This window comes from Tupaia chinensis, unplaced genomic scaffold (genome assembly GCF_000334495.1).
Source record: "Tupaia chinensis unplaced genomic scaffold, TupChi_1.0 Scaffold000359_1, whole genome shotgun sequence".
NCBI lineage: Eukaryota > Metazoa > Chordata > Mammalia > Scandentia > Tupaiidae > Tupaia > Tupaia belangeri.
Genome location: NW_006159855.1, coordinates 2814214 through 2840818, shown reverse-complemented (window position 1 = coordinate 2840818; position 26605 = coordinate 2814214). Strand labels below are relative to the sequence as shown.

General features: G+C 47.8%; 1 protein-coding gene across 1 annotated transcript in view; it reads right to left on the bottom strand.

Annotated features, from left to right (window-relative positions):
* Positions 1-2804: 2804 nt before the first annotated feature.
* PDE8A (phosphodiesterase 8A) overlaps positions 2805-26605 on the bottom strand; it is a 131826-nt gene continuing 108025 nt past the window's right edge. Inside the window, exons 12-22 of the mRNA XM_014589478.2 lie at positions 23922-24011; positions 21493-21563; positions 21109-21273; positions 18872-18920; positions 18495-18630; positions 16917-17115; positions 13250-13467; positions 11828-11957; positions 11298-11465; positions 8870-8999; positions 2805-4010 (exon numbers count right to left, since the gene is read on the bottom strand). Coding sequence (XP_014444964.1) covers positions 11445-11465; positions 11828-11957; positions 13250-13467; positions 16917-17115; positions 18495-18630; positions 18872-18920; positions 21109-21273; positions 21493-21563; positions 23922-24011 — 1079 coding nt within the window. The 3' untranslated portion in view covers positions 2805-4010; positions 8870-8999; positions 11298-11444. The remainder of the gene's footprint in view (positions 4011-8869; positions 9000-11297; positions 11466-11827; positions 11958-13249; positions 13468-16916; positions 17116-18494; positions 18631-18871; positions 18921-21108; positions 21274-21492; positions 21564-23921; positions 24012-26605) is intronic.

Genomic DNA, 26605 nt, shown 5'->3' with positions numbered 1-26605 from the left:
AAAAACTGATTCGTTGGGAGGAGGTCATAATGTCGTTAACAGGAGTTTGGAAGCAGCTAATTCCAGCTCTCATGGGCGACTGAGGGGTTTAAGATTTCAGTGAAGAAATAAATGCAGATGTGGAAAATAGCAAGAGAAATAGAATTAGTAGTGGAGCCTGGAAGGACCAGCAGTCAGCGTAATGGCTATGTCACTGGACTCCTATGTAGTCGACCGCGGTTCAAGTCCTGGACCCAGTGGCTTAAACGCACACTGGGCACATGTGGGTGCGTGCCCAAGATCCCGAGAGGAGAATAGAGAAGAGATTGCGGCGTGGTCATTCCCCCTGGGGGGGTGATTTCTCTCTTTCTCTCTCTGTCTTTCTGGTGAGCGCACGCGCCCCATAGCAAAAAAAACACCACAAAAAAAAAAAAAAAAAAAAAAAAAAAGTGGATCCTGGAGATACGACTGAATTGCTGAGTTGCTGTGGGGACAATAGCTGCTTCTGGTGAAGATGTTGTGACCACTGTGGAAATGACAACTCAGGAATTAGACCGTCACGTGAAAGTAGTTGATAAAAATAGCATAAAGACCTGAGAGGATGAACTTTATCATTTTCGAAAGAAGCTCTACGTGGGTAGGCAAATCCTATCCACCCTGAGCTACAGAGAAATCTTGGGAAGAGGTTTCAGTCATTGCAGCAAACTGCACTGTCCTCTTAAAACACTGCCACAATTTGGGGGCTGGGAGGGGACATGGTGGTTAAGGGGTTGGACTTCCACGTGGTTGACTGTGGTTCAAGTCCTAGACCTGGTGGCTTGCTTTCTCACTTTACCCTTCTCTCTCTCTAGTCCAATTAAAATAATGATGATATTGGGGCCGTCAGGTGGCGTGGTGGATAAGGGCACTGGACTCCCACATGGCCGGCCACGGTTCAAGTCTCGGACCTGGTAGCTTGCTTTCTCACTTTCCCTCTCTCACACTCTCTCTCTCTGTGTCTTCCTGGTCTCATTAAAAAATAAAATGAATGAATAAATAAAATTAAATAAATCATTCTTTTTAAAAAATGATATTTATTAAGAAATTGCCACAGTCACCCTCATCCTCAACAACCATGGTCAGCCAGCAACCCTCAACACAGGTAAGTCCCTTGACCAGCGAAAGGGTTAACTGGCTGAGGGCTCAGATAATTAACTTTTTTTAAGCACTGAAGTGTTTGAAATTAAGGTACGTACTTTTTTTATTTTAAAGGTAAAGCTATTGCACACTTAATTGAGTACAGCATAGTGTAACATACCTCTTGTATGTCCTGGGAACCCAGAAGGTGCACGCGGCTTGCTTTCTCGGGGATATGTGCATGGCTGAGGTCTGCAATGGAACCTGCCGTACGGTGAGGAATGCCCGTACCCGTGTGCGTACGGGAGCAGTGGTCCCGGCGAAGGCCTGACTGGGGCGGATCCGCTTCCGACTCCCATGGCTGACAGGACTCAGCTCCTTGTGGGATGTGAGCTGCAGGCTCCGCAGGGCCTCTCCATAGAGCAGCCCACAATGATGGCCGCTTGCTTCAGCAGAGCAAGAACAAGATGGAGGGTGACCCACAAAACCTCAAAATGTGGCCTCCTTGAAGCAGGGCCTTTTGCAGAGATACTTGGTTAAGGACCGTGTGATGAGACCTGAATTCAGTCACCAGTCCCCATACCAGAGGACACAGAGAGTAAAGCCATAGGGAGGCAGAGGCCGAGGCCATGAGCTGCCAGCCAGGGAAGAGCAGGGCTCTCGGCAGCTACACAGAGCTGAGAACAAGCATGGGGTGGTTTCTCGCACAGAGCCTTCAGAAGGACCAACCCTGCTGACTCCTTGACGCCAGACACCTGGCTTGAGGAACCGTAAGAATAAATGTTTGAAGCCACCCGGTGTGTGGTACTGTTACAGCAGTCCTAGGAAGCTCATGTGCCTTCCTTTGTGGCTAAGTCTTAGAAGTGACGTTAATTTTGCCATTTCCCCTTGGTTAGAACCAAGTCCCTAGGTACAGCCCTAAGTTATTAATTCAAGGGGCAGAGTTTATTAGAAATCATTTTAGAACCTACCACAAAATGCTATAATCTGCTTATATAACTTGTTTATTCTTTATAATTTCTTTATTCATGCTTTTACTAAGAATGTTTAGATTGCTTCCCTCTTTATACTACAACAGAATTCTAGAGTTTTCTTGAGCATGTCTATGTACATTTGGAAATTTTGCTAGGAACTAGAAATTAAGTAGCTGACTTAAAGAATTCTAACACATGATTACCAAAGTGCTTTCCAAAGTAGCTGCCCCAATCTTACATTCTACCATTGATTTCGAAAGTTCTCATTTCCTCATCCTCTTATCAATACTGATGTGGTTAGTGCCTTGGTACTGTTTTTTTCCTCAGTTGTTTTTGCTATACGGCATGTGCGCTTGCCAGAGAGACAGAAAAACAAAGTGAAAAATCACCCTCCCACAGGGGATGGCCATGTCGCAGTCCCTTCTCCTCCATTCTCCTCCCAGGATTTTGGGGAACACACACACACACACACACACACACACGTGCGCCTGGCATGAGTTTTAAGCTGCCAGGTCTGGCACTTAACTTCAGTCAATTATGTGGGAATCCAGAGATGTAACCTTTACACCATCTGCTGGTCCCAGTACTAATAATTCTTTAAAAAATAAGATTGAGCATTCTAAGATAAAACACCAAAGAGGACACATGATTTCTTAAAAACAAATAGTTTAATTTCATTTTTATCTGGAAAAAATGCAGTTTTAAAACAAAATACTTGGAAGTGTCAAGTGTCATTTTTTTAAATGATATTTTTATTCAAAATGTAAAAATATGGAACATTTTTAAATTTCTGGAATAAAGATTCCCACTGCAGATGAAAACAGGTTGTTTATAAAATGTCAATTCGTTAAATATTCCACTTTGGTTCTTAGTTTTTATATGGAATATTTCATAGAAACAGTATAAAATAAGGCAGGTTTCTGGAAATTCAATTAGAAAATTTTAGGAAAAAGTTTGAAGTCTTAAGTATTCTTTGCAAATCAAGAGTTTTATACCTTGGGAGTCACCAGCAAAGCTCCTTGACAGGGAGCTGGTTCACAGCCTGGCTCCAGACAGTAAGAAGGCCTTCCCCTGTAATCCTCTAGGAGAAGGCTCAGCAACAGCTTTTCCAATCAGCTTCAGTCAGAAACAAGTTTAACATACGTGGCTATTTCTATATAAGTGTCATTTTATAAATTTGCATTATGAAAATAACTCTATACACCAAGTAATGCAGATTTAATGAATATGAATCATGTAAATTTAGTCATGGCATCTAAAGTTGGCTTTGGCTTTAAAGTAGTTTTAAATTCATAGAAAATATTGAACTTGTAATAAAATAAATAAAACATTTCAATAATTGATAATCAACCTCGAAATTTACGTTTCATTTGATACTCAATTTTAAAAGAAGTTACTTTCAGTAGTGTTCGAGTGAGTGATTGCACCTTCTAGGATGTGAAAACGTTTGCCGAAGGTCCGATTGCCATGAGCTGTTCTTCGGTGCTGGCCATAATGGAGAGAAACGGTTTGCAGTGAGACAGTCTTTCTCTGTCACTGACAGGAGGGCCTTCAACACCCTTGGCGGGGACTGCAGACCTGGTGTTTTCCCACACAACTGACGCAAACCGTGGTTCTGTGCCTTTCTGAAAGCCCCTGCAGCAGGGCCAAGTCTCACTTTGTGGCAATGGCATCGGACGGTGGTTGCAGAGGGTCATGGTGTCCCCTTGTGCTTTCACGGGCTCTGCAGCCCAGAGGGCAGACCTGCCTAATGCTGAAAGGACGGAGGAATTCTGCCCTCAGGAATTCCAAATGGCCGAGGGACAAAGCATCAGGGTCTGGGCGGTGTCCCACACTCTGCAGGAGGTGGTCGGAGGCTCCGCAGCTTCATTTCATCCAGTCCTTTCCAGTATTTGAAGTTATTGTCAAGATGCTGCATTAAATCAGGTAGGTCTACAAAGGCTACAGAAAAAGGAGGTTTCAGGCTCTAGTGACCGTTTACTAGCACCTCAGGGCAGGGGCAGCCAGTCCACAGGAGGCAGTGTTCCCTCAGCTTCGCACAGTGGCCAGCTCCTCTGTGTGCCCCACACCCCACCTCTCAGGTACTACATGGAAGCAGTGAGCCACGGGGCTTAGGGTCTACCAAAGTCCCCATTCTCCCAGAAATAAATGAGGGACAGAAGGAACATACTTCAGCACAGTAGGGCCATCCGGAACAACCCAAAGCTAACATCATACCTAGTGGGGAATACCTACTGGGGAAAAGCTGAAAGTTGTCCAAGACCTGAGCCCAAAAGGTCCATGTTTACCCCTCCTGTTCAGGATGGTACTAGAAGTCCCAGCCAGAAAGAGCAAAACACTTCACCCAAACACTCTAAGAATAGATCAATTCAGGAAAGTGTCAGTATGCAAAATCAACAGGTCAACAGACAGAATCACTGTCTTAATACTGCAGGACAAAGTTAATTTGGACATGTGTGTCAATTTTGACATGCCTGTGACACGTGTGTCAATTTGAACAATGTGTCAATTCTGACATGCCTGTGACACGTCATTTTGGACACGTGTCATTTCTAACAGGCCTGTGACACATGTGTCACATTGGACACGTGTGTCGTCTTTGACATGCCTGCGACACGTGTCTTTTCGGACACATGTCAATTTTGACACATGTTTCTGACACGTAAACTTGGATACATCTGTCATTTCTAACATGCCTAGAACATTTTGAAATGCATATCATTTCAGACACGTGTGTCAATTTTGACATGTGTGTAATTTCTTACATGCCGGTGACACGTATGCCATTTGGACATGCATGTCAATCTTGACATGTATGTCATTTTGGACATGTGTGTCATTTTGGACAAAAGTACTTTCTGACACGCATGTCAATTTTGACACGTGTCATGCATGCCATTTCTGAAACGTATCTCATTTCCGACATGCATGTAATTTCTGACATGTAAGTGACATCATTTTTGACACACGTCTTTTCTGACACACATGTCATTTCTGACATATAACTGACACGTATGTCATTACTGACACGCGTATCATTTCTGACATGTAAATGGCACGTATGTCATTTCTGGCACCCATGTCACTCCTGACATGTAAGTGGCACGCATGCCATTTCTGACACCCATGTCATGAATAACATATGTCATAATGACAAATGTGTAAAGACATGCACGCCAAAAATGATGTGTCACATGTCAAAAACGACATATATGTCAAAAATGACATGTGTATTACATGTCAGAAATGGCATGCGTGTCACATGTCGAAATTGACATACGCGTCACATGTCAAGTGACATGCGTGTCAAAAAAGACATAAGTCACATGTCAGAAACGACATGTGTCAGGAATGACATGCATGTCACATGTCAAAGGTGACATGCGTGTTGCATGTCAAAAATGACATACGTGTGGCATGTCAAAAAGGACATGCATGTCAAAAATGACATGCGTGTCGCGTGTCAAGAATGACACGTGTGTCACATGTCAGAAATGACATGCGTGTCGCATGTCAAAAATGACATATGTCAGAAATGACAAACGTTTCGCATGTCAGAAATGACACGTGTCAGAAATGACACACGTGTCAGAAATGACATACGTGTCACATGTCAAATATGATGTGTCACATGCCATTGACGTGTCACATGTCAGAAATGACATGCGTGTCGGAAACGACATGCATGTCGCATGTCAGAAATGACATGCGTGTCAAAATGACACGCTCGTCGCATGTCAAAGACACACGTGTCAGAAATGACACATGTGTCAGAAATGACACACGTGTCGCATGTCAGAAATTACACACGTGTCAGAAATGACATACGTGTCACATGTCAGAAGACGTATGTCATTTCTGACATATATGTCATCTTTGACATACGACACGTATGTCATTTCTGACACGTATGTCGTTTTTGACATGTGACACGCATGTCATTTTTGACATGCGACACATGTCATTTCTGACACGTCATTTCTGACATGCAACACGCATGTCATTTTTGACATGCGACATGCATGCCATTTCTGACACGTCATTTTTACACGCGACACGTCATTTTTTACATGTGACAGATGCCATTTTGACACGCATGTCATTTTTGACATGTGACTCATTTTGACATGTAACACGCATGTAAATTCTGACGTGTCACGTCATTTCTGACATGCCATTTCTGACATGTGGCACGTATGTCATTTCTGACATGTGACACGTCATTTTTCAACACACATGCCATTTCCGACATGTGACACGTATGTAGTTTGAAACACATTTTGGGCATATGTGTCAACTGTGACAAGTATGTCATTTTGGACACATGTCGATTTTGACACGTGTCATTTTTGAAATGTGTATCATTTCTCTCATGTCTGTGGCACGTGTGTCATTTCAGACACATGTCAATTTTGACATGTGTCATTTTGGACACATGTCAATTCTGAAATGTATTTCAATTTGGACATGTGTGTCAACTTCAACATGCTTTTGTCATGTGACGAACTACTGGCCTTGACCTCTTTGTCTTGACAGGGCCCTTAGTGATGCTTCATTTCTTCTCTTCACTCTACGAAGTCTAAGCCTTGAAAGGGCTTCCAGGGTCAATGCGCTATTTGCTACTTACATGCACTTCTGTTATTTAAAGGCTAGTATGTTGTGAGATAGCTTACCGTCCCAGGCATCGAACATGTCTGTGATGAAGTAGTCAATGAAAGAGATCTGGGCCTTGGGGATGCTGCAGGTGTTTCTGTCAAAAACTGGCATCACCACAGGTAAGTCCTGCTGCTTTTCCTCATCTGTCTGCAAAGGAGGAGAGGGTGTGACTTTAAGACAGGCATCCGGCTGCATGGCCCCAGGACAGTCCCTTCACCAGCGTGCTTCTCTTGGCAGCCTTACTGTCCCTGGCAGCAGCAGTTGTTATATGCATTTTATGACAAGAAAGCAAGAAAAAGACGTATGTCATTTCTGACATATATGTCATCTTTGACATACGACACGTATGTCATTTCTGACACGTATGTCGTTTTTGACATGTGACACGCATGTCATTTTTGACATGCGACACATGTCATTTCTGACACGTCATTTCTGACATGCAACACGCATGTCATTTTTGACATGCGACATGCATGCCATTTCTGACACGTCATTTTTACACGCGACACGTCATTTTTTACATGTGACAGATGCCATTTTGACACGCATGTCATTTTTGACATGTGACTCATTTTGACATGTAACACACATGTAAATTCTGACGTGTCACGTCATTTCTGACATGCAACACGCATGTCATTTTTGACATGCGACATGCATGCCATTTCTGACACGTCATTTCTGACATGCAACACGCATGTCATTTTTGACATGCGACATGCATGCCATTTCTGACACGTCATTTCTGACATGCAACACGCATGTCATTTTTGACATGCGACATGCATGCCATTTCTGACACGTCATTTCTGACATGCAACACGCATGTCATTTTTGACATGCGACATGCATGCCATTTCTGACACGTCATTTCTGACATGCAACACGCATGTCATTTTTGACATGCGACATGCATGCCATTTCTGACACGTCATTTCTGACATGCAACACGCATGTCATTTTTGACATGCGACATGCATGCCATTTCTGACACGTCATTTCTGACATGCAACACGCATGTCATTTTTGACATGCGACATGCATGCCATTTCTGACACGTCATTTCTGACATGCAACACGCATGTCATTTTTGACATGCGACATGCATGCCATTTCTGACACGTCATTTCTGACATGCAACACGCATGTCATTTTTGACATGCGACATGCATGCCATTTCTGACACGTCATTTCTGACATGCAACACGCATGTCATTTTTGACATGCGACATGCATGCCATTTCTGACACGTCATTTCTGACATGCAACACGCATGTCATTTTTGACATGCGACATGCATGCCATTTCTGACACGTCATTTCTGACATGCAACACGCATGTCATTTTTGACATGCGACATGCATGCCATTTCTGACACGTCATTTCTGACATGCAACACGCATGTCATTTTTGACATGCGACATGCATGCCATTTCTGACACGTCATTTCTGACATGCAACACGCATGTCATTTTTGACATGCGACATGCATGCCATTTCTGACACGTCATTTTTACACGCGACACGTCATTTTTTACATGTGACAGATGCCATTTTGACACGCATGTCATTTTTGACATGTGACTCATTTTGACATGTAACACGCATGTAAATTCTGACGTGTCACGTCATTTCTGACATGCCATTTCTGACATGTGGCACGTATGTCATTTCTGACATGTGACACGTCATTTTTCAACACACATGCCATTTCCGACATGTGACACGTATGTAGTTTGAAACACATTTTGGGCATATGTGTCAACTGTGACAAGTATGTCATTTTGGACACATGTCGATTTTGACACGTGTCATTTTTGAAATGTGTATCATTTCTCTCATGTCTGTGGCACGTGTGTCATTTCAGACACATGTCAATTTTGACATGTGTCATTTTGGACACATGTCAATTCTGAAATGTATTTCAATTTGGACATGTGTGTCAACTTCAACATGCTTTTGTCATGTGACGAACTACTGGCCTTGACCTCTTTGTCTTGACAGGGCCCTTAGTGATGCTTCATTTCTTCTCTTCACTCTACGAAGTCTAAGCCTTGAAAGGGCTTCCAGGGTCAATGCGCTATTTGCTACTTACATGCACTTCTGTTATTTAAAGGCTAGTATGTTGTGAGATAGCTTACCGTCCCAGGCATCGAACATGTCTGTGATGAAGTAGTCAATGAAAGAGATCTGGGCCTTGGGGATGCTGCAGGTGTTTCTGTCAAAAACTGGCATCACCACAGGTAAGTCCTGCTGCTTTTCCTCATCTGTCTGCAAAGGAGGAGAGGGTGTGACTTTAAGACAGGCATCCGGCTGCATGGCCCCAGGACAGTCCCTTCACCAGCGTGCTTCTCTTGGCAGCCTTACTGTCCCTGGCAGCAGCAGTTGTTATATGCATTTTATGACAAGAAAGCAAGAAAAACTTCCACAGTGCTTCCCACTTGGTTATAGCATTTTATACACCTATTACTGCTTTGTGGATTCTAGTTCCTCCACAGCACCCGCATGTGGTGTAGTGTTTTCAGTCATTCCGCTGGTACTGGTGTTCCATTATGATTTTAATGTGAATTTCAACGATACCAATGGCCATTGTTTATGTGCTTACTGTCCATTCCTAATATCTTGTGTGAATAATCGGTTAAAGTAGCGGCCATATTTAACTGGGCGATCTGTACGGTGCAGCTGAACACGAGGTATTGTCTTTATATACTTAGCATACAGTCTTGTCATGTGTGTTTTGTAAATACTTTCTTCTGTTCTGGCTTGCCTTATTTTCTTGGGTCTGGATGAGAATTTCTGAATTTTTAGAAAGTCTGATTTGTCACATTTTCTTTTTTATAGTTGTTACATTCTGCGCTCACTTTCAAGTCACTTAGAATGTTCTGCCGTGTTGTTCTCTATAAAGCTCTCTTTTTGCTTTTGTCTACACGTCTGTGATCGGTTGTGAATGAGTATCTAATGATTCCCACTTTTTCATGAGAAGAACTTACTTCCCTCACTGACCATATATAAGTGTGGTCCGTTGCACAGATGAGTTATCTTCGTCAGTACTATACTGTCCAATTTTTTTTTTGAGAGGTTTTTACTATAGGGTGTGTGCACTTGCCAGAATGACAGACAGACACAGGAGGTAAGAAATCACCCCCCAGGGTGGATGGCCATGCTGCAATCCCTTCTCCATTCTCCTCCCGGGATCTTGGGCAGGCACGCACATGCACCTGGAGTGAGTTTAAGCCACCAGGTCCAGGACTTGTACCATAGTTGACTACATGGGAGTCCAGTGACATAGCCATTATGCTACCTGCTTGTCCATACACTTTCCAACTTTTAATTTTGAAGCCAAATAATGTAAACCTTCTGTTTTTCAAGTGTGCTTTGCTTATTCAAGATTGTCCACATTTTGTCAACTCTTATCGGTTTTGATTGAGATTGCACTGACACATCGACTGGAGAACTGAATGGTCACACTGAGCTTTCCAACATGTGACTGTGGTGGGTAACTTCCTTAAATCAGGTGTTCTTTCTCAGCAATGTTTCCTTGTAAAGTTCTGGCTTTTCAATTTTATTGCAGTTATGTTTCATTTTAATTTCTACTTGCTGCTAGGTATAAAATTTAGCTGACTTTAGTATATTGAGCTTAGAGTCTATGACCTCCACTTAAAAAACCGTGTCACTACCATCATCGCCTTTCCACCTTGCCTGCTGTGACAGGCACCGCAGGCTGAGCAGAAGTGGTCCGCACTTGCTCCTTGCCTCGTTGCCAGGGTTGAGGAGAGCATGCTCAGTATCTCACCACTAAGTATGATGTGAGCTCAATGCTTTTACAGATGCCCTTTCCAAATAATCCCACTGGGACCAGCAGGTGGCGTAGTGGTTAAGGCACTGGACTCCAAAGTGGCCGACCAGTCCCAGACGAAATGGCTTGGAGCTCACGCCAGGTGCATGTGTGTGCGTGCCCAAAATCCCGAGAGGAGAATGGAAGAGAACGGCTTGTGGGATGGCCATCCCCGTGGGAATGATCTCTCATTTTCTCTCTGGTGAGCACATGCTTTCTTTACAAAAAAAAAAAAAGGTAATTCCCTTTCAGTTCCTTTCAGTTACAGTTTGCTAAGAGTTTAGAGTTTCTATAATGAATGGATGTTGACTATTGCCTAGTGCTCCGCCTGCACCTATAGAAATGACCATACCGGGGCGACCTGTGGCTGGCTCCCACACGGCCAGACCTATACACACCTACAGTCCTGAGCATAAAGCAAGCCCCTCAGTCAACCCTCTCTCCTTCTCTCTCTCTCCCGCGCCACAGCGGGAGTGGTGCATTCACCATGCCAAGAAACTTTTTTCTAGCCCAGAGAGAATATGAAGGGTAGAAAGCTCTTTTAAAGTGCCTTTAGAAACTAACTGTCATCCCAAGATTAAATCTCTTGGATGCGAAAATATCCTGCGAGAATGAAGGAAAAACAAGAGAACTCATTATCAGTAAAAATACAAGAAATATCCTTTCACTTAGAACTGTGTTTTCTAGTTTAACTCTGACTGTCTCATGGTTTCTCTCTAGAGACAGTATCTTACCTGTGAAAAATATTCTTCTGAAATACGTGCAGCCCACTCAATGCAGTATTCGAGAGGACGGCAAGGATTGGACACATCGGCACACTTAATCAGCATCCGTTTGATTAGTGTCCGGTTCTCTGGAGACCTGAGCATAGTATTTATGGCTTACTGGTCTTTACCAGTTTCCTAAAAAAAAAAAAAATTAGAATTCAAAGCAGTCAAAATGGGTCTGCTGGTACCAAGCCCCTCTCTCTGCCATGGTCCCATTAACCACAGAAAGGAAGGTGTTTCTCTCTTGCATGTGTGCACGCACTATTAATAAAACAGAAACGGGACCTTCCCTTTCAGAGTTTTTGCATCTATTTGAATGTCCTGACTTTTTTCCTGCCACGTTGTGGCACTTTAGGTCATTTCTCCAATGAAAAGTAAATTCAGCAAGGCCCGAGGGAGCCCTTTCACAGTTCATGATACCCTAACCTGTTTGTCTGCACAACGCAGAGTGGTAAGGGCCCCAAACACTGCTGCTACTTGCAATAAGCTTCCCTCACCTCGTTTTCCAGTGCTGCTAAAGGCTTGTTGATGCTGTTGACAAATTTGTTGACATGCTCGAAGTGCTTTGTCATTTCTGTGGCAAGGACCATGTCAATAATCCCCTGGCGCAGCGTCCGATAGTCATTCCTGTTTCAGATGACAAACAAGAGGCTACAAGTGTTCCTGAAAACAATCAGTTATCCAGACTCCACATCCACAGTGGCTGCAAGTCTGACACCAACGCAAGTCACACGTTACAGATTAGTGCCCAGATCCCCGGCAGAGAGAACCTGAACAGAAGTTACAAGCAAAAGCAGTTACGGCTGTGAGGTTTGTCTTTTCATCATTCGATAGTAAGATGCCCCGGGTTCACGGAATCCAACAGGACAGAACATGCAGGGGTGAATAAGACTAGTAACGGGATGTGGTTACAAAGGGCTGCCCTACATGGGGCACCTGGACACCCAACTCTAGTCTCAGAAAGCTTCGAGGACAGATGGCTGACACCCAGGGAGCACTTAATACCTCCCCCTGTCGCCTTTCTCTTATTTCATATTTCAAAAACCATATTTCTGAAGAGGCAATCCTCATCATTCAAAATGCAAACGGCACAGAAGAAAATGACGCGCAGTCTGTTTCACCCCTCTTCTGCAGTCACCCGGTCCCTCCCCTGGAGGCAGCCAGTCAGCAGAGGTGTGCAGCTTTACAGAAATGCCTGGTGTGTCTATCAGCAAATGTTAGTAAAACCTATTTTAACTCCACTTCTGAAATCTTAGAACATGGCAGAAGCAAGTTTTGTAAAGTCAGGAATCCGGGGCCAGCTGATGGCGTGGTGGTTAAGGTGCTGGACTCCCACATGGCCGACGGCTGTTTGAGTCCCAGACCTGGTGGCTTTCTTTCTCACTTTCTTTCTCTCTGGTGAGTGCATGTGCCCTATGGAAAATTAAAAAAATAATATATATTTTTAAAAATCCCATATAAAATTTATCTTAAATATTCAAGTTAGTAAACATTCCTCATGAAAATATCAGTTAAAGTAGGAAAATGCGGGGACCAGCAGTTAGCGTAATGGCTATGTCGCTGGACTCCCACACAGTCGACCACGGTTTGAGTCCTGGACCTGGTAGCTTAAACTCAGGCCTGGTGCATGTGTGTGCATGCCCAACATCCCGAGAGGAGAAAGGAGAAGGGACTGCGGCGTGGCCATCCAACCTGGGGGTGATTTCTCGCATTCTGTCTGTCTCTTTCTGTCTTTCTGGCGAGTGTACACGCCCTATAGCAAAAATCCCTCAAAAAAAATAAAGAGGGAAAATATGTTCCGAGTCCATGCATCATGCCAGGTATTGTGGTGGACACGACTCTGGGCTTAGAAACCACTGCACAGGGTGTGGGTTTCATAAAACGAGAGCGAATGGCACACTGGCCCGTGGCGCTCTCACCTCTCCATGTTTTTGAAGATGTTGCACTTGTCCTCCCCCATGGTCAGCTGGAAAGCCAGGGCGGCGTGGTGGCTCTCCAGCACGGCCGTGTCGTTGTACAGGATGGCCAGCTCGCTGCCGGAGTTGCACAGGAAGGAGTTGGTTCTCCCGGGGTGGTCCACATCGTGAATGGTGGCTGCAATGAGGGCTGCAACCTCGTCCACTGGGTCTAAAGTTTCCTGGAAACAAGAGATCTTTTAAAAACAGGTATGGCATCGAAGGCAGGGGTGAGGCCTGCACGGTCTTCTTTCTCCTTTCTCCGCTACTACTTTAGGGTCATCCTACCTCGGATTCCTGAGAGGAGCACAGTGAACAAATCAGCTTCTCCGTCTCTACTCTGAAGCAGTCCTACTGTGTGTGTCAGGTTCTTGGCGTTTCACACATGCTAAGGACTTACCAAAATCTAGGGCAGCCTCCACAGGCTGGAGTCATTCTCTAGACCCGTTACCAAAAAAGCCCTTGGTCTGAGATAGAGATCGAGACCAACGTAAATAGTAGTATAAATTAAAAGAGAATTTCAAAAATATACATTGCATTTGAAACACCACCCTGAGTGTGGTAAAGCTATGCGATGACTGGGACTAGCAGATGCACGTCTCTCGTTTTCCATTTAAATTCTGTGTATTTCGGTGTTTCTCTTAATTAGTTTGGCTGGAACATTACTGATTTTGGTGATTTCAAAGAACCATTTTGGATTATTGTTTTATCTTCTTTACATAATAAAAGTGTATTTTTGGGTGGGGCGCGGGAAAGGTTTTTGCTACAGGGCATGTGCGCTTGCCAGACAGACAGAGAGATAGAAAGCGAGAAATCACACCCCTCAGGGGGGCTGGCCACGCCGCAATCCCTTCTCCTCCATTCTCCTCTCGGGATCTTGGGCACACACGCACACACGTGCCTGGCATGAGTTTAAGCCACAGGGTCTGGGACTCGAACCGTGGTCGACTACATGGGAGTCCAGCAACATAGCCATTATGCTAACTGCTGGTCCCTAAAAATGTATTAAACATATACTTTTAAATATATCACTGGTGGAACCAGCAAATGGTATAGTGGTTATAGTCACTGGATTCCCACATAGTTGACCACGGTTCGAGTCCCGGGTCGGGCAGCTTAAAACTCACACCAGGCATGCGTGCATGTGAACGTGGCCAAGATCTTGAGAGGAGAAGGGATTGCAGTGTGGCCATCCCCCCAGGGGGATGATTACTCACTTTCTGCCTTTCTGGCAAGTGCACACATCCTGTAGCAAAAATTTCTCTCTCAAACAAAAAAAAAGTAAAAATAAATACATCACTGGTTTCATTATACAGGCTTTGCTATATAAGTTTCTTCTTTTTTTTTTAGAGCAATTTTTGCTATAGGTCACATGTGCTCTCCAGAGAGACAGAGACAGAAAGCGAGAAATCACCCCCAAGAGGGGATAGGCATGCCATAATCCCTTCTCCTCCCTTCTCCTCTTGGGATCTTGGGCACGCGCGCACAGGTGCCTGGTATCAGTTTCAAGCTGCCAGGTCTGGGACTTGAACCACGGTTGGCCATGTAGGAGTCCAGCGATGTTAACCACTACGCTATTTGCTGGTCTCTCTTATTTTGTTTTCTAAACAACATGTCATTCTCAGTTTTACTTTTTCTTTTTTTAATCGCTAGAGGACATCTGCTGGCCAGAAAGACAGAAACTGGCCTCTCCAGTGGGGCCTGGTTACACAGTGGCCCCTTTTCCCCATTTCTCCAGCCTGTCTGGATTTGAGGACACGCACTCACACGTGTCCAGAGTGTCTTCAAGTCCCTGGGGCTGGGATTTGAATGACAGCTGGCCATGTGGGATCTGGCTGCCTGTGCACAGGGCTCAACTGCTATGCTACAGGGCTGGCCCTCAATTTTACTTTTTTCTGATCAAAAACTACTCAAAATATTTCATTTGTCATTGCTGGCATTTTAAATTTACCATTAGTTATTCTGTTGGGTCATTGGGAAAGTCATGATGCATTTTTCAAAGAAAAACATTGAAAAATATGTCGTGACTTTCCTGACCACCTTCGTGTGCTGTGTTGTAATTAGGATATAATCTATGTTTGAGGCTTATCAATACATTCACTGTGTACTTAGTAAAGATCTTTTTTTTTTTTTTCAGAGAGGTTTTTTGCTATAGGGTACGTGTGCTTCCCAGAAAGACAGAGAGATAGAAAGCAAGAAATCACCTCCCACGCCGCAATCCCTTCTCCTCCATTCTCCTCTCGGGATCTTGGGCATGCACACACACGCACCTGGCATGAGTTTAAGCCACCGGGTCCAGGACTTGAACCACGGTCAGCTACATGCAAGTTCAGCGACATAGCTATTACGCTAACTGCTGGTCCCCAGTAAAGATAATTTTTGAAAATATTCCATAATCACTTAAAAAGGCCTACACACCTAATAAATCAGTCTTGTACAATTAAACTGATTTAAATTAAAATGCAATCATTTTAACTTCTTTTTTTTTGGTCAGAGGGTGCATGCACTCAATGGATGAGAGAGGGAAAGCAAGAATGCACCCCTGTGAGGCACGGTCATGCTGCAATCCCTTCCCTTTCTCCATCACGGTGGGATCTTGAGTGTGCACATGTACACATCAGCCTGTTTCTCAAGTTGCCTGGTCTGGGACTCAAACCAGTCAGCTATGTGGAATCCAGCCATCTAACTACACGGGTTAGCCCACGTTTCAACTTACTTTTCTTTTTTAGGTTTTTGCAACAGGGCACATGCATTTGCCCGAGAGGGGTAAAGTGAGAGACCACCCCCACCCCATCTATCCCCTGCTCCCAGCAGTGATGGCCATGCCACAATCTCTTTTATAGGCTCCTCTTGGAATTTAGGCATGCACACACCCACCCATTGGCCCAGGACGTGAACTGTGGGCCACTATGTGGGAATCCAGTGCCTTAACCACGCCACCTGCTAGTCCAGTTTTAACTTTTCTTTTTTGTGTGTGAGATTTATTTGCTATAAGGTACGTATACTTACCAGAGAGAGAGAAAGCAAGAAATCACCCTGCCCCCAGGAGGGATGGCCACACTGCAATCCCTTCTCCATACTCCTCTCGGGATTTTTTGCGCATGCATGCACATGTGCCCGGCGTGAGTTTTAAGCCACTGGGTCTGGGACTTGAACAGTGGTTGACTACATGGGAGTCCAGTGATGTAACCACTAGACCAGCTGCTGGTCCCCAGTTGTAACTTTCAGTGGGTAAACTGTATGGCATGTGAATTTTATTTCAGTAAATGTTTTTAGGGTTGGCCCCATAGCCTGCTGGTTAAGGGAACAGAATCCCATGTGGCAACTGTGCAGTTCAAATCCCATACCTGGCAGCCTGAAAAACACTAGGGCATGCATATGTGCTGCCCAGATCCCAGGAGGGCAGAGAAAGAGGAGGACTGCACTGTGAGCGGGCGCCATGGAGAGTGCTCTCCCTGGAGGCCAATCCTGCCTGCCATCCCTGGGGACGGGCTGGGATCACGACATGAGTTAATATGCCCCGTGATGGGCTCCTCCTGAGCTGACAGGCCCACCCCCTGGTGGAAGGAGCGGCCCTTGACTCTTCCCCACTGCTCCTGCCCGGCTGACTGGAGAGCCAACAGCAGCTCACCTTCACCCTCTCCTTGCAGAGGAAGTAGGCGGTGGCGTGCAGCACGTCGGCGGAATGTGTGGAGTTGTGGTAGGGGTTAGAAGAATGGTAATTGGCTTCGATGATTTGTAGCCACGATCTTAGCGTTGACTCGGAGCAGTTTAAAAATTCGCAGATCCCAAAGCGAGCAAACATTTTGAGGCCAAGATATATCAAAGGCCTATAGAGAAAAACATCCACAATATAAAAACAAGGCCATTAACAGGCCAAGTGTTTTGAGTTCCGCGTGGGTTCAGGTGTCACAAGCAAATCCAAGCCAGACTTGACCGTGTGCAGGGCAGCACGGCGTGACTGCCAGACTTCCTCGCGGGAACTGACCTAGTCCTACTGGCTTTCGGGGACCCAAAATGTGCAGGTGACAGCTGCCTGCCCCCCTCACTTCTCGCCTCAGCCCTCTTTTGCAGGGATGAGGTTTGCTCTCCCTGCCCCTCCTGATTTAGAGTCGGACTTACATTCGTGTGCTTTTCAAAATCATCCTTTTAACCTTGTTTTCATCTCGTGCCACCTTGAACCTCATCTCGCCTTTAATCTCGACTTGTCATCGGCCAGGTGTCCTGTCTAGAAGAGCCTAACATTTTCTGAGGGCCACGTGTGAGCCAGGCACCTCCACGGGTCCTGTATTCACTTCAACCATTGAGGTGGATGATATAGTACAAGGGGTCTCCTCCAAGGATGTGACCCATGGCCACCATGCGAGGCCCTTCCTGAGGCACCACTATGATTCAGCGTCTGGCCCTTGGCTCGCAAGTTCATGAAATTCAGCTCTGCTGAGGCAGGATCCAGGGGCGATTACAGGACTTACACGGGACTGCCTTGGCCTGGCCCACACGGATGTGATGTCCTGCGTGTGGAAACCAGGTGCTCCAAGACTCATCTGTCAGAAGGAGCACCTTTCTGTGCTCGCCTAGGCCATGCCAGGGGACACAGAATGGAGAGCACCAGGTTATCTCCCGGTAGGCATGAGCACAGTGGGGCCTACCTTGGGCACAGCTCACCCCAGTGGGATGAGCCCCAGTGAATCACCCATGGCCCACCGGCTACATTTCTGCTGGGACACCCTGAAGGGCAGCCCTGGCTGGTCTTGGCTTCTCCATCTGCCAAGCCAACCCCTCTTTTCGTTAACAGTTCTCCTAGAAAGCTCAAATCTCCTGTCCTACTCGCTGTGATCACGTCAAGAAGAGGAAGACCACACGGGGTTTTGGCTGTCCTCAGGCCTGTCTCAATCCAGTAACCAAGACCTGGGGGCAGTTCTTAGCAAGTGTGCATGTGCTTCTGATAAATTTTGGTTTCTAGGCTCTGAGTGGGGCTCTTCACTGCAATCTCAACATATTATCACCTACGCAGGATAAGATTATTTCACAGGAAAACGCCCTCGGTTGTTTGTCGACATCAAGTCACTCACTCAGTTTCATGTCGTCCAGAAAGCTGCCCTCATCATCCTGCCCTGGCCCTCTGTCCTCAGCCCCTCTCCCCGAGCAGGCACCAGCCCCAGTGCAGCTTCAACTCCTCCCAGTCCAGCCAAGCACCCCACAAACTTACCTATTGTGAGTGGCAGCCTCCAGTTCAAAAATATTGAAGTCCCAGTGTCCCTCGTTGTCCATGGCCCGAGCGATCCGCGAAGGCACATCGTGGAGAGAGATGGGAGTGACTATATTGCCTGAAACCTGGTGAAGGGCTGCAGAGCGACGTGACGCGGAGAATGAAGTGAGCAGGGGCACAGCACTAAATTTCTCAGGGTGGACAGGACTGCACTGGGGGCTGGCGGCCGTGTGGCCGAGGCTTTATGACATACCCAGAAGCTTGTAGCAGGTGAGAAAAGTATTTGAAAACTTTTATCTGAAACTCTCTTTATCACTTAAGCTCAACTGCAGTATTATAGATATTATGAACCAAAAAATTAAAAATAAAAATCTTACTTTTTGTTGAAAGGACATACTCATTCCCAGACAGTCTTCGCAAGCCATCCTGACAAAAATCAAGTGAACAAAAATAAAAGTCGTGAGTATCCTCTCTTCCGTGAAAACCTTGGGTACACAGCTGACAGCATGGGGCAGGACCGCCCAATGGTCCATGCGGTCCTCACTGAGCTCAGTCACTATGGGGGCGCAGCGGCCTGGTGCTGGGAGGAGTGGTCTGGCCCCGCTGGAAGCTGAACTTGGACAGGTCACCGGCAGGGAGGAAGGCTTGGGGGCAGCCCTGAACCCCAGAGTTTCCCTACTCAGGGACAAGATGACTTCTCAGGGGCAACTCCTTCCCCACCATTCTCTTGTCATTCTCCTGAACATTCCCAGGACGCCAGGCTTCCCTTGGAACCCCAGCTCCTCCAAGCTCCAACCTCTTCCCACAGCACCAGGCCCAGACCCGCCCTCTATAGCCTCTCTTCCCCACTCCCCTATTGGCCACCAGCCCACCCATCCCATCCCACTTTGACCCCTCACCTTCAGGCTGCAAGCTAAGGTGGGCAATATAGCCACGACCACAGCCGGGTGTTGTCACTGCTGGGAACCAACCTACCTTCCAGGTTACTGCTCCTAAGCCTTACTGTTACAAAATCAGGTGACCGGAAAGCAGGAACCAGAACTCAATTTTATTCATGACCAAGACAGAAGCTGGCAGCCAGCCACGGCGGTGCTGCCTTCCACAGGCTGCTGTTCCCATGGAAGGGCTTGGTACTAGACGGGCTGGAGGAGGCTCCAGGCTGCGCCTTAAGGAGGCCCCAGATTCCCTTAGTAAGATACCCCCAAATCTTTCTGACCTGTGAAGTCATCTGAGTCTATGGGATACTTTGGAGATGAGACCTCGTCCTGGCCCTCCACCTTTGTTTTTAGTCACCAGAGGGTACATGCACATGTGTGTGTGTGTGTGTGTGTGTGTGTGTGTGTGTGTGTGTGTGTGTGTGTGTGTGTGTGTGTGTGTGTGTGTGTGTGTGTGTGTGTGTGTGTGTGTGTGTACATGCACTGTGTATGCGTGTGTGAGAGAGAGAACCTCCCAGTGGGGTATACAGTTATGCTGTACCCCCTTTCCTCCTTTTGTCAGGAATTGGGGTGTGTGCACACTCACACTCATTATGTTTTTCAATCTGCCAGGATTAGGATTTGTTAAAAGAAAAAGAAACCAGGCAAATTTGATAGAATTTTCATAGAGCAAATCTTAACACCAATTAAATCAGGCAGTTGTCCCCGAATTTCGGACAACTCAGGCCAGGCCTGTGATCGACTTGGCACTGAAGCGAGCAGATCAGGTACAAGTGCCGTACCAGAGACAGGAGTGAGAAGGTGAGGGAGAGAAACTTGGTTACATTTGTCTGTCTCTATTAACACGATTTAAAAAGCAGGATGTCTGAGCTAGCAGGTAGTGTGGTGGTTAAAAAGTGTTGGATTCCCACGTGGCTGACTGCAGTTTGAGTCCTGGACCTGGCAGCTTGCTTTCTCGCTTTCCCTTTCTCTCCCTGTCACTATCTGGTCAAATTAACAACAACAAATGGAATTAAATAAGTAATTAGGAAAGAAAAAATCTAGTCAATGTAACTACAAAGAGGTAGTCAATCAGCCAGCTATTTCATTGGCACAAGGCCAACTAAATAGATTGTGTGTGATTTTAGCAACCAGCTCAGAAAAACAGCCTCACATGTACGATTCTGGGCTTATTCACAGGAACCCAGGTGTGGGAGTACAGTGGTTGTTTTAGGCCAAAATCGTTTAACTTAACAGACTCGGGCCATGGCCGGCTACCTGGGGTCTGGCCCCATACATGGCACTACACTGCTGTGCTACAGGACTGCCCCCAGCCCCCAGCCCCTTTAAACACACATGGCAGGGGAAAAGATCTGTTCTGCGGTTTGTTAGAGAACAGTTAATAAGTTTTTCTTTTTTTCTGCCTTCATCTTCAAAATCTAAGTCAACTAAAGTCTAATTTTTTGCAAAACCCCTAAGCGCACTGGGGAATGGGCTTGGCAGACCACCCAGAACAAAGTGCCCCTTAGGAGGTTGGCAGCGGATGGACGCAGCTTGACCAGCAGACGCTGAACCTAGGCAAAGGCGGCGTTTAGGCCTCAGCTAAGCCCTGCACACGAGGCCCTGCTTGCTGCGCCACACCCCGAGACAGCAACGAGGACAGGCAAGTCGCAGCTGGAAGCCTGGACAGATACACTTACAGACACCAAGCCCCCGACGAGGTCATTGGCATGGGGGTCGTCGTCCTTGGCCCCGAACTGTGGCGAGTATAGCTCGGTGGTTCTGAGGATTTCCAGCACCCGGTCTAAGGCCTGTGTCACGGGCATGGGGCTGCTCTCCTGGGCAGCGTTGATGATGTTGATGACCTACGTTAAGGAAAGGGAAGACTGGAGCTTTGCAGCCCTTACAGCCATGGGAGAGCGGCCAGGGTCAGGCTGGCACCGGTGCTCAGCTCATTCAGGTTCACGCCATGCTTCCTCCCTCTTCAGAGGAAGCTGCACGGACCTGAGTATTCTTACTGCCGACAACCCCCCAGGGCCACGAGGGGCTTGTGCACTCGGGAACCCAGGCACAGGCTGCCTCACCTTGGTGATGGGCGCCTCGATCGTCATGGAATGTATCCGGGCCATGGAGGAGTGTCGTCTCTGGCAGCTGACTGTGGACAGAGTGATGCAGAGGTCAGGCTGTGCCCGGGCTCAGGCACCTGTCCTCATAGCCTCGGGGGCCCGACCTCCCTCCTCCCCAGGCCTCAGTGTGCAGCTACGTAAGGTACATGCAGGGCTGGAACTGCACGGCTGCCGGGCCTCCCACCCACTCTCAACAAGCCTGGGTTCTGGCATAACCACTCTTTCGGTTCTAGGCACTAGGGTGGACATGTGCCTCCACGTGCACGACTTTCACTGTCACCAGCCAGAGAGAAAACAGGGAACAATCTAGCGAGTCAGGACCAAACAGTTTGCCTCTTTCTGTGTTATAACAATAGGCTTGCTGCTCCCTGGCAGCGACGCTGTTCTGGAAGACCACAGCACACAGGCTCTTTGTTTCCTGTACAGCAGCACCACACTCCACTCACCAAGAACTGCAATACACGAGCTTCTGGTGACAAGTTTCAAGGTACCCTCCAATGCTTTCCACTGTCATACACTGACAGACGGATGGGGTCAATACCTTAACAGAGGCAGGCAGCAACTCTTAGGTTCTAAAGTCCGTGAATATTTTGTTGCTCCAGACAAAATATGGTTCCTCTCAGGGAGGGGAAGGAAAGTGGATGGGTAGGAGGAGAGCGTTCCCGTAGAGGCTCCATATCTCCATGAATGCCCTGCTGCTGGGAGCCTTCAGAGACTACAGACTATGCCACGGGTTGATGACTCAGCCCCATTTTACTAATGAGGAAACGGAGGCCCAAGGAGAGGCAACATCCAGGTTACTCAGCTCAGGGAGTCTCAAATTAGGGGACCCACAGAACCTTTTTTTTTTTTTTTTTTTTTTTTTTGGAAGAGAGAGATTTTGCAATAGGGTATGTGTGCTCACCGGAGAGACAGAGACAGAAAGTGAGAAATCCTTCCCCAGGAGGGATGGCCACACCACAATTCCTTCTCCTCCATTCTCCTCTTGGGATCTTGGGCACATATGCACACGTGCCCAGTGTGAGTTTGTGTGTTTTCAGCCACTAGGTCCAAGACTCAAACTGCAGTCGACTACATGCGAGTCCAGTGACGCAACCATTATGCCATCTACTGGTCCCCAACAAAACTTAAAAGTCTAATTTTGGTGACCAGCCATATCGTCACCAACTTTCCCTTTTGCCCAACGAAGTTATTAAACTAAAAATAAAAAAGCACTATTTCATCACTGTCATAAAAGGACTTGTACACATTGAAAGTATAATGAGAGTGGGGCCAGCAGGTGGTGTAGTGGTTAAGGTGCCGGACTCCCACATGGCCAACCAGGGTTCGAGTCCCAGACCTGGCGGCTTGCATTCTTTCTCCTTTTCTCTCTCTGGTGAGTGCATGTGCCCTACAGCAAATTTAAAAATAGTAATAAATTAAAAAGTAACTCTTTAAAATAAATTTTAAAAAAATGAGAATGACACATGCTTATAAAAATCAAACAATAGAGATCTATTAGACAATTTGGTGACTCTAGTTAACAAGGTATTATAATCTTTTTGTTTTGTTTTGTTTTGTTCCCAGAGGCAAGAGGGAGAGGAAAAAGCACTCCGCAGCAAGAATGCTCAAATCACAATCCCTTCTCCTCGACATTGCCCTCCTTTTGGGATTTTGGACTCCACAGCCCTCCCCTTTCATCCTTGGGCCATGTGGGAGTCCAGCGCCCCAACCACACATCACCTGCTGGCCTCAGTTTTGATTATATTTTAAAAACTAGGTCATCCAGGCCACGCATCTATGTGATCTTTGAAAACCTGAATTTCAATTAGAAGTTAAATAACGCTGGCTTAGTAGGAGTCTTTCACAATCCCCAAATCGAACTCACACCCCAGAAGGTGACCTTGCTTGGCAAACTGCTACCCACAACGGAATGTATCCGAGAATTACCAAACGCACCACGTGGTCACAGCATGTCGGCCTCTGCCGTCAGGGTCTAGAAAACCAGCAGTGAAATACACAGTGCATCTTTACCCCTGATCCACTGGAAGGTTCCAAATGGAGCCCACTGACAGGAGTTGGGAGGAGGAGGAATGAACGAGACTTGGCTCCCAGCGGGTCCTCTCTCCTCTTGAAACCTGGAGGTGGCCCAGCCATTGTGGGATGGCTGAGGCCACGTGGAGGCTGGGTGTGCTGGCCCCGCCTTTCATCCTAGCTCACTGGGAGAACGGGCAGGAGGGCTGCAATGTGGAGAGACCCTGTCAAAAATACTGCTCTCTCTCCCCAAGTCTCTCCCTCCTTTAAAAATGAAAGGGCGAGTGAGAGCGAGAATGGAGGCGGCCAGTGCGAGGGGTGATGCTGAGAGGGTGGTCGGGCTGACACGGCCATGTGCCCTGCTCGTTCCTCACCTTCCGTTGACCGAGAGCTGGCAGTTCTGACGTCCAGCGAGCCTTTCCTCCTGTCTCTGTGTTTGCCTGACTGATTATCTGTGGAGACAGCTAAATCAGAGACCAGGACAGAGACGTGAGCAGCACACGGGGAAAGCTCACCTAACTCGAGTCTCTAAAACCTCCAAATGGAGAACCGGAACACGAAGGTGCCGCGACGCACACATGGCGCGTGGACAGGGAAGCGGCCAAATTTCCCCAAGTGCCCCACCGGCTGTGCCTGTGAGCACGAGCTTCGGTTTCTAGATGCATAATCAGAATCCTGAGACTTAAAGCAGCGACCGACAGCACGGACCTCAGGAGAATCTGTCCTGACTTTCCTGTAAAATCGAGTATGTGGTTGGGAAAATTCTGGTCCCTGTGGTCCCCGGTCAACCTTACCCCTCACTCCCAAATCTCATCTCTGTGATGTACGCTCTAAACCATCCTGGGGGAGCAACACTCTCTTCTCTGGATAGGACAGGGATGCTGTTCAGGGTACAGTCCACGGGACGGTGTCTTTTTGCCTCTGACTCCCTCCTGTGGTGGGCACTGCTGCTCTGGCAGCCTTGAGACGGGGCGTCTGACCTCGCCCCGTCCCTGACCCCACAGCAGTCACTGACAAGGCAGACTGATGTCCTTGCTGTCCCGTCTCTGCACACCTGCTGGGCACCACGTGTGCTGCCGGGGCCTCGAGTCCCCGCCCTGCAGACGAGATCAGCGCGGCCTTGCAGGTGTGAGCCGGGCAGCAGGGACCCAGTTCCCACAGCCCACCCCACAGAGAGGCTTCTCTGCCTCTCACCTGGACTCGTCCCTGCGCACAGCCAGGATCTGCAGGCAGGCCCTCGGACGCCCTCTGCCCACCTGCTGTGTGTGTCCTGACCTCCGTAAACTAGATTCTCTGCGGGCACCGGCGGCGAACTTGCCCAGGTCACTGATGACCTCGACCTTGAGAACTCCGAAGGCCACAAATCAATCCTGACCTGACCTAACTTGGTGCGAGTGGCCTCTCTTCCTGGATGGCCGTGCTTGCCTGTTTGTCCTCCCACCCCTTTCAATGCCTCCATAGTGTCCTCCTCAACCCCCAGGTGTTTCCGAGGCCTGGCTTCAGAGGTTCTTCCTAGCCCTCCTCAGCCACCATGACCGCCTCTCCTCACAGCTTCAAGGCACTCCTGCGTGGCCGTCTTACCCTAGGCCTCACTCCTGAGCTCACCACTGCCTCTAGGGTAGGATTCAAACTCCTCAGAGCGGCAGCCAGAGTCCTGTGGGATCTGGACCACCTCTCTCCAGCCAGCGGGACCCCAGCCTCAGGCCCAGTACAAACTCCGTCCTGGGAAACGTGCCCCTGCACGCTGCCTCCTGCACCTGGCCAGCTCGGCTGCTCTCAGGAGAGGAGGGTCAGCGGTCATAACCTCTGGGATCCCCGCCCTTCATGCCCCCCACACCACCCTTCCTGTTCTGTCTCCCTTGCCAACTGCCGACAACCTGGGGACAGGGACAGTCCTTCCTTTCTCTTCCCCAGGTGACCAGCACTGGGCCTAGCATGTGACACTGTCATAAACATGGGTCTGCTTCGCCAGACACCTGAACACGCCTTGCACAACCCAGGGTCTGCCAGGCACCAGGGCTGCTCTCAGCGCATCTCTCCTGCTCCAAACCAGTCAGCACCTTGGGGGGAGGACTTCCTGGTGCCCAAGGACAGGCAGGCACCTGCCTTTCATCTCTCTCTCTGGGTAAGCACGGCTGCTTGGCCCTGTCTCAGGGACAGCCTTGACATTGGCTCTTCTGTCTGTGACATGGCGCTGGACCCTCCCCAAATGCTCACCCCTTCAAATGGGACCGCCCTCAGTCACAGGGGTCCAAGTCTCTCCTTTCTCTGAGCACCATGACGACTGACGTGCATGCGGCTGCCTGAGAAGACTGGGCTGGGACAGTCCCACTTGTCCCTTCACTCTTCCCCGTGACCCCCTCAGCGAGCCTTTCCTGGGAACCGACTGGGCATCAGGCCCTGCGCCAGGCACCAGGGACATGAAGATGAACACGAGGTAAGGTCTATGTCCTCCAAACCGGACGACTAGCCAGAAGCAAAGGCAAGTACACATGAAGAGTGATGGGCATGATTCAGAAATGTGGAGGAGCCGGGGCAAGGGGCAGAGGCGCCATGGTCTCCCCACACCCGCCCCCTTCCCAGCCAGCCAGGGTGACGGGAGAGGCCAGCACACACAGACCAACTGCGGAACCAAAAGCACATCTCCCGTATGGACTCTGCACGGCCCGAGCAGCGTGTTATCACCGAGCGGCCTAGCTGGGCCTGTACGTGTAATCTTTTTTGTTTGTTTTTATTTTTAAGAATTACTTTATTTTTTAGTATTATCATTCTCTCAATTTGCTATATGGCACACATGCAAGAAAGAGAGAGAGAGAGAGAGAGAGGGAGGGAGGGAGAGAGGGAGAGAGGAAGCCACCAGGTCTGGGACTTGAACCGCAGTTGGCCATGGGGGAATCCAGTGCCTCAACTATGTGGTGTCTTCAGTGAGACACAGCGTCACATGAGAACCTGAGCCAGGGGAACGGGGCACATGCTTGGACCTCGGCACCTTCCTGGGTGTCCCACAGAAGGGCAGAGGCAGGAGACCCTGCCCCACAGCCAGTCGGCGAAGGGGGAG